General features: G+C 32.5%; 1 protein-coding gene across 1 annotated transcript; it reads right to left on the bottom strand.

Annotated features, from left to right (window-relative positions):
• Positions 1 to 1168: 1168 nt before the first annotated feature.
• On the bottom strand, positions 1169 to 2758 carry LOC112726698 (uncharacterized). Its single transcript, XM_025776199.1, has 6 exons — positions 2609 to 2758; positions 2174 to 2441; positions 1946 to 2042; positions 1705 to 1826; positions 1502 to 1586; positions 1169 to 1259 (listed from the first exon to the last, which is right to left on the bottom strand). Exons 1-6 carry the CDS (start codon positions 2756 to 2758, stop codon positions 1169 to 1171), a joined length of 813 nt encoding a protein of 270 aa, XP_025631984.1.
• Between the last annotated feature and the right edge of the window lie 13199 nt (positions 2759 to 15957).

Here is a 15957-nt window from a genome sequence, read left to right as displayed (position 1 = left end):
AGTAAGAATTGGTAAAGGAGAAGTGAATTAAAGCATGAATTAAACCTAGATCTAAGAGGAGAGATTAACGTAAACCTAATCCTAATTCTAGAGAGAAGTGAGAGCTTCTCTCTCTAGAAAACTAACTCTAAACTAAAACTAACTTCTAGTGAATCAATATATGCCTTCCCTTTTCATCCTTAGTCCTTTTAGTCCTTTCTACCAGAATTCTGGCGCCAAAATGGGTCCAGAAACTCTCCAAAATCGCCAGGCACGTGTTGCTTTAATGAGATCACGTGTGGACTGCAACGCGTGCGCGTCCTCGGCCGATTCCACAATGTGCGCGCGAGCTCCTTGTGTGCGTGTGTGTGCTTGGTCGAATTCTTTTCTTTGGCTTTTTATGCTTCTCTCCATTTGTATGCTTCCTTCCTTGCTCCTTTGATCCATGCCTAGCCTATTTCAATCCTGGAATTACTAGCAAACACATCAAGGCATCTTATGGAATTAAGGAGGAATTAGAATTCATCAAAATAAGGCTTAAAAAGCATGTTTTTACACTTAAGCACAAATACGGGAGAGATTACAAAATCATGCTAATTCCTTGGCTAAATGTGACAAAAGGTTGATAAAATACTCTAAATTCAATACAAGATAAACCCTAAAAATGGAGTTTATCAACTGTCTAACAAGACAAATATTCCACAAGAAGTCCCATTTTCAACAAGTATCTTAATCTTGTAACTATAACCAAGAAAGTAAATATCAGATTAATCTATTTGTGAGTCTCACAAGAAGCTGATATGTGAAGCTTACTTATATTATTGAATCAGAATAGATGAAAGAAAATTTTTAAATCATAACGTGGATTTACCTAATCATAAAATGCTGGACCTCTCTGCCGCACAGCTGACATTGAAACACATTATCATCACCTACAATTAGATGACCACAAACACAAGAAAAGACCCACGACTCTGGATCTTCAACAATCTCTTTAATTTTTCCAACCACAAAGAATTGTCCATCTTATTAAAAGAAAATTTTTATGAATTGAATGGACAAAGCATGTCTATAATATGGAAAAATCAATTAAGATGAGTACTTCTTACATAGCACTAAAACATGTTAAAAACCTAATAGTACACACCTCATTGTTTTCCTTAAGATTATCAATAGTCCGTATTAGTTTTCAGTCAAAAGTTTCATCATCAATTACAGATACTAAATCCCCAATCTCATTACTACGCAGTCTACTAAAATGGTGGCTTGCGATATGGTATCTATGAAAAAAAATTAATATTAGAGTAAAAGAATTTCAGGAAAATAGCTAAAGAGAGAGAGAGAGAGAGAGAGAGTGAGTGAAAGAGAAAGAGTATGAGTGAGTGAGCAATAGAGAGAGAGAGAGAGAGAGAATGAGCAACTGAGCAATAGAGAAAGAGAGTGAGCATGTGAGGGATGAAGAGAAAGGCAGAAAATTTCAGTTCACTGGGACAAAATTTGAGAAAAATTGAATCGAACTAACTCATTGAGAAAATTCACAGTTTTCTGCATATCAGGGTTGATTGAAACCCAAGAAATATTGATCACATTTTGGAGACTAACTTTATCTACAAATCACAAAACACAATAAGAAGAAATTAATTCATAAAGAAACAATTCATTGGTAAATAAAAATATATAAATAAATCAAACTCAGACATGTGTGCAACATGGACAACTTTTTACCTCCATTAATTTTGATCTTGAAAGATTGCAAAATAAGAACTGGTGGTTTGTGATACTTTTGCAAACTATTGATGTCTATAAGAGCAGAACAGTCACTAACAAGATTGCAGGGCATTTTCTTCCTGGGTAATCATTATAATAAATGAGATACAACAATAGAACAATTCAAGAGCAATAAAAAATGAAAAACAGGCATAACATAATTTAAAAATAGAATGAAAAACAGAAAGGCAAAGGATACCCATCAGCAAAAACCTCAAGGACAATAACTTTCAATATCTTTCCATTACATTCAACACCCATTTTCCTTTTCAATCCGCACAGCACCCCAACAAAATCTGTTTAGTCAAATTATAGCAGAAAAGATTAAACTGCCGGATACAATACCACAAGACATTTCATTGAGCTATTATTAATGTTATTTTAAAACACCTTTATTCCGGGTCAATTTTGAAAAAGCGAAACTTACCTATTAAGTACTCATAATCAGTGCGCTTTTGAAGAATCTCATCCATAGAAGTTAAACTTAAACCAGGATCAGGTATGACTCTATTTGCAGCTGCAACAACAGAGGTACTACACTTGAAAAGGATGCGGAATCGATATCTTGTAACCCTAACCAATCCAACATTAGGTATCACTTTGAAGTCGGAAATAATGCATACATGTCCTTCTTTTAACTGATGAATAAAAGTTGTGATAAAATCATCCTCAACAGTTGCTTGGACCTTGTCGTTCTGGAAATTAAAAAAGAGGAAAAAAAATAATCTGACCATTTCTAAATATCATACCATGAAATATTACATGCTAAAACTGATCACAATCACAATTTTAAAATACACAATTTAGTTAAGTAAAAACTGAGTTTTTGATAACACACACACACACACACACACATACTCACCTGCTTATCCATCAAGATTACATGTAAGAATTTCTGCATATTTTCATTAACAATAAAAGCATCTTCCCATATGGTCAAGATCTTAGCCTCAATACTCCAAGTTTCCTTCCATGGAGAGATTTTCTGAAGATGATCAATACTAAGACTCATCTTATCAATAAATAAATAGTAAAGATGAAACAATATGGATGAAAAAATAAATTAAAGAACAAAATATCGACAACAGAAAACTGTGTGGGATCTGAGATTTATCTCAACAGAAAAGAATGCAAGGGAAAAAAGACAAGTAAGGAATAACTGATAGATCTTGAAAAATCTCCACAATACTCCATTACCTCATTACTACTTATACCAGAGGAATGAGCAAGTTTGTAAGGTAAAGCTTGTAGAATACGTTTCTCTTAGACTCCTTGGCTAGATTGATTGATTGATTGATTGACATATGACATTTAATGTGTCCATAGGTAATTAAATTAGATATACTCATACCTCTATATAATATAGATATGTCATATCAACCTATCTATGAATCTATATAGATCTATCTATCTATTTATAAATCTATAAAGAAATCATACCTACTAATTGATCCTATCTTTGACTATATAATAATACTATTCCCAATAAGTATGACTGGTGAAATAGAAGACATGTCAACTTATTGCCAATCAGAAACATATATTCCATTATTGAAAGTGAAAATTGATAATCAACTCTTGAGCCCAATCATTAAATCAAGAAGACGATAATAAGAAACCAAGAAGATTAACTCAGATAAAGAACAGCAAAAATATTCTATCAAAACGAATCAATTAAACCTACAAAATGAAACCAAAGTAGCACTAAATTAGAGGATGTACAAAATTAACTAACAGATCCAAAGTACAACCATGAATAATTAATGACATCAAGCACAAAAATAACAGAACAAAAAACCCTCTCCAAACCTAAAAATGAAACGAACAAAAAATTTTACCGCCGCACGGTCATGCAGATGATTGAAACGGCAGTGAGAACCATAGCCACAGAATTTAGTTCTCAAATAGTAGATACAATAAGACTCATCAAGCCTTTGGTAAACCCATCAGCAACAGAAGAAGAAGCTTCACATTTCCAAAGGAGCAAATGTTTTTCATTTTAGGAGAACCCATGATAAACGTTAGATTCTGCGGGAAACATATTAATCAGTTTGGAGAATAATAACCCATGAGAAATGTTAGGTAATGTGCTTCAAGCCTTGTGAAAAGTATAAAAACCTGTTTTTAGGATACTTGGAAGAAACAGAAGACCCATGACTGATGAACAGCATCCATCGCGACTCTCATTGAATCACACACCCAACAAACAAAATCAATGACCTCAAGCGAACGATTCCCACCTATGGGTACTTGGCTTTCTAATTCTGGAGAGGATGAGTCCGAAGGAGTGATCGTTGAGCTGACGGAAACGAAATCGAGTTTCAAAGTGAGAACCCGGTTAATTAACGGCTAATTAACCCATAAATGAGAATTTATTCTAGAAAGCCTAAAATGTGATTTTTATGGCTAAATATGATAGAGGAGATTGAGACAAGAATTTCGGTACCAATTTTATAGAATTCGGACCAAGATTGGACCGAACGGGCTAAACTGGGCCAAACGGACCCAAAGTGGGCCCTTGGCCCAACATAACTAAACCAAAACCCTAGTTTTCAGTACTCTCTCTCCTCACACAACACCAAACACGCTGAAAAAGAGAGGAAATGGGGGAAGAACACTCTCTCAAACCTCTATCTCTCACTTGATCTTCAAACCACCATAACTTTTGATCTAGAGCTCCGATTGCTGCTCCATTTGCGGCCACGCGTTCACCGCGGAGAGCTCTACAAAACCCATACAATCAATCTTGAGGTAAGCCACGTGTTGCTGTTCGAAATTCCAGCCCTTATTTTCGAGTTTCATGGGTGAAATGTTGAGATTTTGGGTTCTTTGATGTTATAGGACCCAACTCTCTTGAAGGAGAAGGTTAATCTTGTCTCCTTGGACCTTGGGTGTGGTAAGATTCTCAACCCTAGTGTGATTTGTGATTTTATGATGTTTGGGTTTTGAGATGTTGTGTATGGGTATGATGGTTGTGGCTTAGGTTGTGTGTGTGTGGATATTGGAGCTTGATTGGTGATTTTGAAAAGCTTGGAAAGGGTTTGGTGGTGAAAAATCTGTTCTTGGAGGTATTGAGGCCTTGAGAGCTTGTGGATAAGTGGTTTGGAAGTGCTCCGGGTGAGCTTGGGAAAATCGGCTAAGGTATGGTTTCGGTTTCCCGTATCTAATATGTAATGTGGTAGGAAATACTTAGGCTAGAGGCCCTAAGATAGGCATTGAAATGTTGATGTTGTTGAATGATTGAAATATATGATGTGGTCATATATGTGATGATGATTAATGATGCCTTGATGGTATGATGTATGAGAAATATGCATGTTGTGATATATGCTTGATGATTGGTTATGGTTGAATTGTGGGTTGGACCATGTTGATGGTGAGTATGATATTGATTGTGTACAATGATGATTTAGTGGAATTGGTGTTGTTGATAATTGGCATGAGAAAGAGTATATGATATGTCAATATGTTTGAGTTTGAGCCACTTGGGTGAAGTGGGTTAGAATGATGAGATAGTGATTTTGTATCTTGTGGTAAAGTGTCAATGTGTGAGTTGAGGAGGCTTGATGTTGAAATTGATATATTTTGATTGATTTCAAAGAAAAGGGATGAAAATGGCATGTTTTGATTGATTTTGAAAAGAGTTGGAAATGGCTTGTTTGAAAATGGCACTTTGTGCTTTTTATGAAAAATATGGTTTTTGGGCATACTTTGATGGGACATAACTTGGACTACGGATCTCTGTTTTGTGCCAAATCTATTTAGAAATGAAATTGGATCCGGGATGTCCATGCCGTTCGAAGAACGGGTGAAAAACGATTTAAAATGAGAAGGTTATGTCCGTTGGAAGATTGGGGTTTAAATTGGTGAATTCTGCAGCTTTTAACTTAGAAAATTTTTAGCAGAATGACCCCTTGCGCGTGGGCGCACTTGGCGCGTGCGCGCCGTTCTTCCCGAAAATGCCATCCACGCGTGCGCGTGATGTGCGCGGGCGCGCCGATTGTGCTGCACCCAATGCCCAGCCATTTTCCAGAGAGTTATGCCAGAACTGTGCCAGTGTTGTGCCTGGGGCACGAGGACGCCCACGCGTACGCGTGGTTGACGCGTACGCATCGATTGGCAAATTTTTAATCCACGCGTTAGCGTGCATGACGCTTGCGCGTCGATGAAGTTTTTGAGGCCATCCACGCGTGCGCGTGGAGTGTGCGTGCGCGCGGACCTGTTTTCATCCCAAAGTTGATTTTTGAGTTTTAAAAGCCAAATCTCATACTTCTAAGCCTCCGATCTCACCACTTATATCTTAAATCATTATGATAAGCCTAGCTATGAGAGAAGGAGCTAGTGGATGTGGTAACTTGCGAGTGAAGCAAGGGAAAATGAATAATCAATGAGGATCATTGATGATTATGTGAGATGTGGAGGATGGTGGTGGAAGTGCTTGTTATGCCATTGGCCGAAGGGCTGTAATTGTTTATGAATTGGCTGGTTCTGGATTGAACCGTGAGCCGGAATAGCTGTGTATGCTATGAATATTGGCTGGTTCTGGATTGAACCGTGAGCCGGAATAGCTGTGTATGCTATGAATATTGGCTGGTTATGGATTTAACCGTGAGCCGGAATGGCTGATATGGATGTTGATCCATGGATGAGAATTCATGCATGTTTATGCTGAATTATTGATAATTGTGATTTGCACTTCCACTATCGGAGATACGAGTTTCCCTGGGTAGTAGCAGTGGCTAGCCAGCACGTGCTCCAGGTTGAGACTTGATACTCTTTTGACCCTATGTCATAAGTGTGGCCGGGCACTGTGAAAGACCCGGATGAGCTCGCCCCCATAAATATTCACCAGTGAGGGTGATGGATATAGATCATGATTATGATCAAGTTTATGACGAGTATAACTCGAGTTGGGGATGCGTGACAGAGGGACAGTCCAATGGTTAGCTACCAGGACTTGTCGGGTTGGCTCTATAACCGACAGATGATATCATCAGCCACTAGGGACAGGCATTCATCATATGCATACTATATGAATTGTTTGAGATTGCCTATTTGACTGCATATTACTTGCTAATTGTCTAAATTCCTTACTTGTTCCTAATTGTATATTTCTTGCTTGATATAACTGTGTTTGCTACCTTATACTCCTGCTGGTGGTTGGGAGGTTTGAAGGAATTGGAAAGGGAAGTATTAGTTAGACTGAGGAATCTTTAGTCAGATGCCCTTATATGGTTTAGCTTGTTTATAAGCTTTGATATTATTTGGAGGAAGTTCTAGGATTGCCTTCGGCTTTCCTCCATTATTATGTATTATATATGTGGAAGCTGTTACCATGCTGGGGACCTCTGGTTCTCACCTATGCGGATTTTGTGGTTTTCAGATGCAGGACGTGAGGTTTCTCGCTGAGGCATGCTGGAGACTTCTAGATTTGCGAAGATCCTTTGTTCTTGGGGCTATGTTTTGGTTTATATGTTTTGCTTAGATACTTTTATCTCCATTAAATAATACAATCTGTGATGACTCCTCTTATGGGGGAATTTTGGAGAATAGGTTTTATGTATTGGTGTCCCTTTGGGTTTCCTTGGGGTTTTCCTTATTTTTATCATATGTATATATTGTTATGCTCGGACCGGTTATCTTCGCAGCCGGATCTTGAGTCTTGATATTCCTGTTTTTGACACTCCTTTATATATATATAATCACGCGTTGGTTATCCTTGTTCGTTACGTTATCGATCAGAGTGTTACGCTTTCGAGTTGCGGTTTTTTTTTTGTTTACCCCCTTTTCTACAAAGGCTCCTAGTTATAATCAATCATTCATACTACTATATGTACTAAACTTTTATTTTAGAGGTCGTAATACCTTGCCATCTTTGAATTATGACTTAAGCATAAGACTCTGTATGGTAGGGTGTTACAGGATGAGTCCGAAGGAGTGATCGTTGAGCTGACGGAAACGAAATCGAGTTTCAAAGTGAGAAAGAAAAAGAGAGGAAAGGACCCGTAAATGAATAAAATGAAGAAAAGGAACAAGATGACTTATGTGTTAATGGGATAAGGCAACCTTGAATTGACATTTTTTCCCAAAAAAGGAAATTAAAAAAACTTATGAGATATATATTTTTTAATAACAATTAAATTTAATCTTAGGTGGAATACATTTAAAAATAGTAATGAAAACCATTTTATTAACCAGTATCTATTTTTTTTCTAATTATCAATTTCTTTTTTAATATTAATTAATAATTAATTAATTATTGCATGGGTTTATTTGAAACTGGTAAAATAAATGCATATTTTTTTTGTAATTATAAAGGGATTTGATTAAATAAATAAAAAAAACTAAAGAGAGATATATTTTTTAATAACAATTAAATTTAACCTTAGGTTGAATACATTTAAAAATGGTAATGAAAACTATTTTATTAACCAGTATATATATTTTTTCCACAATTATCATTTTTTTTAATACTGATTAATAATTGATTAATTATTGCACGAGTTTATTTAAAACTGGTAAAATAAACACATATTTTTTTGTTGTAATTAAAAAAGGAATTTGATTAAATATATAAATATCATAGTTATATCCACATTAGAATTCAAAAGAAACTAACAAACAACAATTTAAATTAGTATCTAAACATATTAAATTAAAAAGCATGAAGATCCTCCACAACAACAACTTAAAGTAGTATCTTAACATATTAAACTAAAAAGCATCTAAATCCTCCACAGCCTCATGATCGCTTCCACATTGGCTGAAAGCATCTTTAACTTCAGGCATAGAATCAACTAAAACATGAATCTGAAAAAAAAAATTGAAATCCTCTCAGTTATTGATATTTTTAAATACTAATAATCGAACAAATTATAAAAACTATACAACCAAACCTTATGCTCATTCATCTCAGTAGCAGCCTCAAAAACATTAATAACGGAGGCATCATCCCAAATTTGTTGAACAATATACACAGATCGATTCATCTCATAACCCACAGGCCTAGCATCAACCATGAATACAACTTTTTTGTGCAAAAGACTTGAAATGAGTTTCAATGGAACAATTTTACAATAAGATCCCTAAAAAAACAAAATAGTTAAAAAATAGCATAATAATAATTTAGGTTTTTCTTAAGAATGTCAAAAGATACAAACTAACTATATCTATATCTATATATCTATATACTAATTAAAACCATAGCTGGATGACAACCTGATTCAACTCTGGGTGATTATCCAAAAAGCTCGAGCATCTTGTCTTTATTAGTTGCACAACCTCACAATTTTTAAGAATAAATATATTGTTGCCATTTGCATGAGACATTACAATCTTCAAGCAGAATCTTGAAAACTAGGAGAAAACAAGAAAATTTTGAGTTAACATTGAAATAATAATTAGTTACGAAAATAGAATAAAACTAAAGAACAAAACACCTTGGGACAGCATCAATGCATTGAAGCTGACATAGATCACATGATTGTTTATTAGCTGACACAAGAGAACCACACAAATAAGTTAAGAACCACCACTTATGTTTCTTGAAAACAGATGATATAGTTCCCAGAATAAAAACAAAACTACCCTACCAGCAAAGAAAAAATTAATACAGCATTTCAAATTTCAAATAATTTACAAAACTATCAATTACTAACTTTTCAGCATATGATATAACAAGAATAACAAAAAAGCGTTAAACAAAGAGATTTTATCACAAATGAGAAAAAAATATACATTCTCAACATCAGAATAACAGCGATTGGGTGAAATAAGATCAGTAATAATATCTTCAATAGTTTCTGATTGAATAGAATTATCACACACTACTTGAGTCTTGTAATCTTCCCGAGTTGCATACTGCAAATAGGCATCATAGATTGGTGAAAAAATCGGATCGTGAAGCCTTGCCTGGGATAATTTGGTTAGAATAAGTATCGAATGCATTGATTCAGAAAAAAGAAAAATGCATGAACATGTTGTAACATAGGGTGAGAAATCATACATTCATATAATCATCGGTTGCAGCTGGTTCCGGATTATCACTAAAGACATTTACAATTTTAAAGGACTCGGAGTAATCTGGATCAACTGCAGAAAGAACTTCAACCTTGAAAATTTTCTCCTCTCCAACAACATCACCAAACATTTGTGGAGAATATGACCGACAGACCTTGGGAGTTTAATATAAAAGAATCAATAAAGTTGAACACAAAAAAAATAACAAAGATTAAATGAGGTTCAATATTAAAGAGTTCATATTGCAAGCACACTAGGATCAACAGGGAATTCTTCGTCTATCCTGAGAAATGCTTCAGAACAGATTTTTCCAAATAGTTTTGTTGCCGCATTATCAAGCAGAACAAACAAAATAGCACACCCAGCATGGTGAATCTTTACCCGAATCCTATATCTAACACAATTAACAACCAAGAATAATAACTAAAACCAAGAAATTAAATCTGCTTAAAAACACATATAGTGAAGCATAACAAAGAACTAACCAAAAATCTAAAAGATTGATAATTAATCTATTACATAGTAGAGTTACATATGAACCTTACTTGACCATCACATGTTCAACACATGAACCACAAGCATCACAAAGGTAGAGATCCTCATGGTCAACAATGGCATGACCACACACACATGAGTAGTACCACCAATCTGGTTCATCCATAACTTCGTTAATTGTCCCAATAACAAAGTAATGAGCATCTTGTAAAAATTTAAAAACAATGATATAAACCCAACACACATGTTTAAGAAATTGACGTTTAAGTATTAAATAGAGACTTTGCCAATCTAAAATAATACCCTGTTATCTACATGAAGATCTTGAATATTACTAATCTCTTTGGAATTAAAATAATCACCATCAACTTTAGAAATTAAGTATCCAAGGTCATTGGTCAGAAGTCTTGAGAATCCATAACTGGCTACACTAAATCTACATAAAAGATACAATAACTAATCTTCATGACACAAAACATATACATGAAAACCAACAAAATAAGCATAGCAGCTTGTACCTTTACAATATTTTTTCACAACTAACCTGCTTAGGAACTCAACAGACTCAGGAATGTTGGGATTAATGAATAACCTAGAGACATTTATCACATTATGTAGAATTACTCCACCTGCATCCAAGAATCCTACTCTATTAGTCTCAAACCATATTTAACTTAAAAGGTCAAAAATCAGAAAAGTAAATATTAGAGTAAAAATTCGCTGAATATGCCTGAAACTAACCTTCAATTGCTTTGATTTTAAAAGACTCGAGGACAATCAGTGGAGATCTTGGATATTTTTGTAAGTTATCATATTCCAACAGATCACAAGCATTTCCAAACACATTGCATTGGACCTTTTTGCTGGAGAAATAAGTTTCAAAAGATCAAAAGGATCTAACTATATATTTATTGTTATAAATATAAAGGTTGGAACAAAAAAAATTGAATGAATAGAGGATAACTACTGATATGGGAGAAAGTAAGAGACATATTACCCATGAGTAAAAACTTCTAGCACAACTGCTTTGAACAGCTTCCCATATGATGCTACATCTCTTTTTTTTCAAACACCAGTAATGATCCCAACAAAGTCTAATAATTAGATTGAAACATATACAAATTTGAATTAGAAACCACACTTGTTAAAACATAATACTATGATCCTAAAAAGGTAGAGCAAGAAACTTGTACAAACCAATGAGAAAATTGTAGTCCTTTGTCATTTGATCAATTTCATCTATTGATGTAAAACACAAATCAGAATGAGGTATCCTTGGAGATACCACAGAAACAACAGAGGTCTTGTATTGGAACAAAAGTCTAAACCGATGTTTGGTCACTCTGTTCATACTAGTGTTTGGTACAACTGTAAAATAGGTCATCAAATACAAATCCCCTTCGTGTAGAGACACAGCAAACTTTGATATAAGCTTATCTCTAATCGTTGCTTGGATCTTGTGTAACTGCAATTGAAAAAAAATGGTTCATATTTTGAATTTATTAACATATTTAGGTATCCAAACAGCATAAAAACAATTGATTAAAAAATCAAAACAACAAAAACACATCACTTTGCAACCAAGAATAAAAATTCCCTTCTGCATATTTAAAAAAAAGTGGCAACAACTTAAGGAAATACTAACATAAAATAAAACTGACCTTCTCATCCATTAAGACCATATGCAACAGATTTTGAGAAGCATCCAAAGCAGGATTCTTGTGGTACCACAACTTCACAACTTTAACATGCACTTTCCATGATCCTCTCCAGGGAGTGATTTTCTCCACCAGATCAACACGGTTATTCATTCCCAACATATATAGGATAAGAACACCAGAAGGAGAAAATATACAGAAAAAATTTCAGCACTAAGATGAGAAGATAAACAGATGAGTTGGAGTTATAAACTCCCAAAGTTAAGAAACACTAAATCTTATAATGAAAGCTTCACATATGGGGCAGAGATAGACTAATAGGCATATATAGATTGATATCCCTACACACATCATTTAGGAAGATATCACAAACCAAATACACATCGGAAAAGAGCAAAAAAATATGGGAAGAGGCCTGTTACAAATTACCAAATACCTACCACATATAATTGAGCAAAAACAGAATTTCATCAGTCAAGTATACCTAACACTACAGTTAACTTCAGTCCAATAGCAAAAAGAAAATTATATAAATTATAATCAGCAAAACCCCCAAGAACAAATTTTTTCACAAAAACACCAAAAGCACAAACATAGGAGAGAACCATTGATTTAGAAAAACAAGTAATAATCACCATGATTAAATCAGAAACCAAACAACTCAAAATTAAACGATGGATAAAGAAAATAGTAACAATTAATAGGAAAAAAATTGAAACTGGAGAAGGAAACCAGAAAGATTGAAAAGGAGGAGAATGGACCTATAGGCCACATATACCTCTTGAACCACAGTGACGACATCTATTATCCAAAACAGAGAAATAGAGATGGAGCATGATGTGTGATCGACAGAGAGAGACAGAGGAACCCTCGTGGTGGAGAAAGAACACATGCAACGAAGAAAAGAACACCCTCGTGCTGGAATTGAATGAAATCGCAGAGATAGCTATACCTTCTCTGCATGTGGCCAAAACCCAGGAGAGAAGCAGAAACCTCAATCCAGGGAGGCGGTACGGAGATGGTGCGACGGATGGAGTGAGATTAGGGATGAAGAAGACAGGCTGAGGTCGAAAGGTCTTTTAGGGATCCTAATGAACTGAAAGTAATGAATTTGGCAAAACAAAATTAGTTAAACTCACATTATCTGACTTTAATTAGGGTTATGGTTAAACTGAGAGGATTATATTAATAAAAACAAAATTCTGCAACCAAGTATTTTTAGACTGATAGTAAAAAAAAATATCAATCATTTTAGATATTTAATTTTTGCATTTTATGGAAATTCAATATACTAAAAAAATAATTTGAATTAATTTTTTTAAGAAATAAAAATCTGGTTTATCTATTAAAAAAGATACGTTTTAACTAACAAAAGAAAAAAACAAAATCAATTGGGATCTGGATAAATTAACTAAATTATGTTAAGAGGTGCCAAGAAAAAATTGACATATAACATTATAAAAAAAACTTATTATTAATAATATATTTATTATTTAAATATATATGTTAAAAATAGCAAAAATAAAATAAAATTGTATGAATAGAGTATAATTTAGATTTTCATCAAATTTTTGTATGACAAATTAAAATCAATTTTGCACTGGTATCATTTGACTATTTTTTGTATAAAAAGATAAATAATTATTTTTCATTAATAAAATTATGATATTTTATTTTTATCGATATATTAACAATACAATTTCTTTCAATCTATTTGGAAAAAACAATATCAGATTTAAAAAAATAAATAATCAAGTTTTTTAATAAATTTTAATACCATCAAAACCACATAATAAATTAAGAAGAGGGTATCTTTTAAATGAGCATAACAATTATCTGCTTATAGAATATCCCATATTTATATAGACCATTTGATTATATTATATAGAAATCAAAGGTTAATATAAAAGAACAACATTGATAGACTCTAATAAATGCATAACACTTTAGTGCATAATTAAGTACTTTAAACCTCAATAGTCTAATACAAAATATTTTCTAATACAAAGAATTTGTACCAAATTTAAGAGTGAAATAATATTAAGCTCGTGCAAAATTATTCTCCACTAAAATAAAATACTTAAAATATCAGACAAAAAAAATTAGAATTTGACCTAAATATTAGAACCAAAATAATAATAAAAAATAGAAGACAGAAGGCACCAAAAAATTTTTTTTCTAACAAAAGATATAATATGGATTAAAATCAAATTTTGTTGACAGATTAAAATTAAATTTGCATTGATATCATCTTACTTTTCTTTCTAAGAAAAGATAAATATTTGTTTTTTATTAATAAAATGGTCATATTTTATTCTTATTAATATATTAAGGATACAATTTCTTTTCTTTTTTTGAAAAAAAATATCAAATTAAAAAAAGTAAATAACTTAGTTTTTTAATAAAATTGAATATTTTCAAAACAACGTAATGAAATAACTTTTTCATATCAAACAAAATAACTGTATTTAAAAAATGGCTTTTTAAACTAAAAAAAAATCAAAATAAAATATGAAAATATGAATCATCAAATTTATCCACTAAAGAAGATGGTATCTTTTAAACGAGTACAACAATTATCTACTTATAGAATATCCCATATTTATATAGAACATTTGATTATATTATATAGAAATCAAAGATTAATATAAAAGAAGAACATTGATAGACTTTAATAAATGCATAACAATTTAGTGCATAATTAAGTATTTTAAATCTCAATACTCTAATACAAAATATTTCCTAATACAAAGAATTTGTACTAAATTTAAGAGTGAAATAATACTAAACTCGTGCAAAATTATTCTGCACTAAAATAAAATATTTCAAATATTAGACATCAAATTAGAATTTGACATAAATATTAGAACCAAAATAATAATAAAAAAATAGAAGACCGAAGGCACCAAGAAATTATTTTTACCAAAATAATAATAAAAAAATAGAAGACAAAAAGCACCAAGAAATTAAGAAGTTAAAAAAAGTGACTTCTCTCATAATACATTTACTACTAATAATATATATTACCTAAATATATATCTTGGAAATAACAAAAATAAAATAAAATTGTATGGACCGAGTCTAATTAAGATTAAAATAAATTTTTTGTTTATAACATTAAAATGAAACTTGCATTGGTATCATATGACTTTTCTTGCTGTAAGAAGATAAATAATTATTTTTCATTAATAAAATGGTCATATTTTTTTATTAATATATTAACAATATAATTTCTTTCTATCTTTTTAGAAAAAATAATATTAGAATTAAAAAAGTAAATAATCAAAATTTTGAATAAAATTTAATATTTTCAAAAAGACACATAATATATGGAAGAACATCATTATATGTGTGGAAGACATTTCTAGGAAAAGATAACAAAGGACAATGATGCCAACTTGGTGTTACAACATCCAATCCTTTCTCAATGAAGCTATTAAATTCAGCGCAAACAACTTTATGTCTACGAAATAAAACAGATGAAATATAAAATAGTTTTTATTAAAAAAATAAAAAATAAAATTAAACAATTTAACAAACAATTTAAATGGATTATTGAATGAGAAGAAAAATCGAAATGCAAAACTCCAATAAGAGAGGATGGATCCATAAACTCACTTTGTTGGAAAAACTTTGCCAATCACATCACTGCTGACGTAGTAGATTAGGTAGAAACCCGATACCTAGACAATGACTAACAAAACCAAACCATGATCCATAAATATAAGAAAACATAAGTAGAAATTTCATCTTTCTAATCATTATAGAAACCAAAATATCAATAAAATAGACAAACCACATAAAAAAACTCAAGAGCTAACAAAAGGAGAAATGATAATCAAATTATTTAGGTAATAATAATATGAAAGAAAACCTTAACTTGTTATTCGATTGTCAGAAAATTTACCTGTTGAAAGAAATGGAGACGCCGGAACCACTGGAGATGAGGACAAGTTTGTATCTTGTATGATTATTTGGGACTTAACCATGCAAAAAGTTGGGCGGTGTCTTTCTGGGTTGAGTGAGCTGAGACCCCAGA

This window comes from Arachis hypogaea, chromosome 2 (genome assembly GCF_003086295.3).
Source record: "Arachis hypogaea cultivar Tifrunner chromosome 2, arahy.Tifrunner.gnm2.J5K5, whole genome shotgun sequence".
In the NCBI taxonomy this organism is placed as follows: domain Eukaryota; kingdom Viridiplantae; phylum Streptophyta; class Magnoliopsida; order Fabales; family Fabaceae; genus Arachis; species Arachis hypogaea.
This window is presented reverse-complemented; position numbering and strand designations above follow the sequence as displayed.

Coding starts and splice junctions, on each gene's coding strand:
- LOC112726698 (XM_025776199.1), bottom strand. CDS start 2,758: ATGAGTCTTAGTATTGATCATCTTCAGAAAATCTCTCCATGGAAGGAA. Junction 2,043..2,173: donor TGATTATGAGTACTTAATAG/GTAAGTTTCGCT, acceptor TTGACTAAACAG/ATTTTGTTGGGGTGCTGTGC. Junction 1,587..1,704: donor CAAGATCAAAATTAATGGAG/GTAAAAAGTTGT, acceptor TGTGATTTGTAG/ATAAAGTTAGTCTCCAAAAT.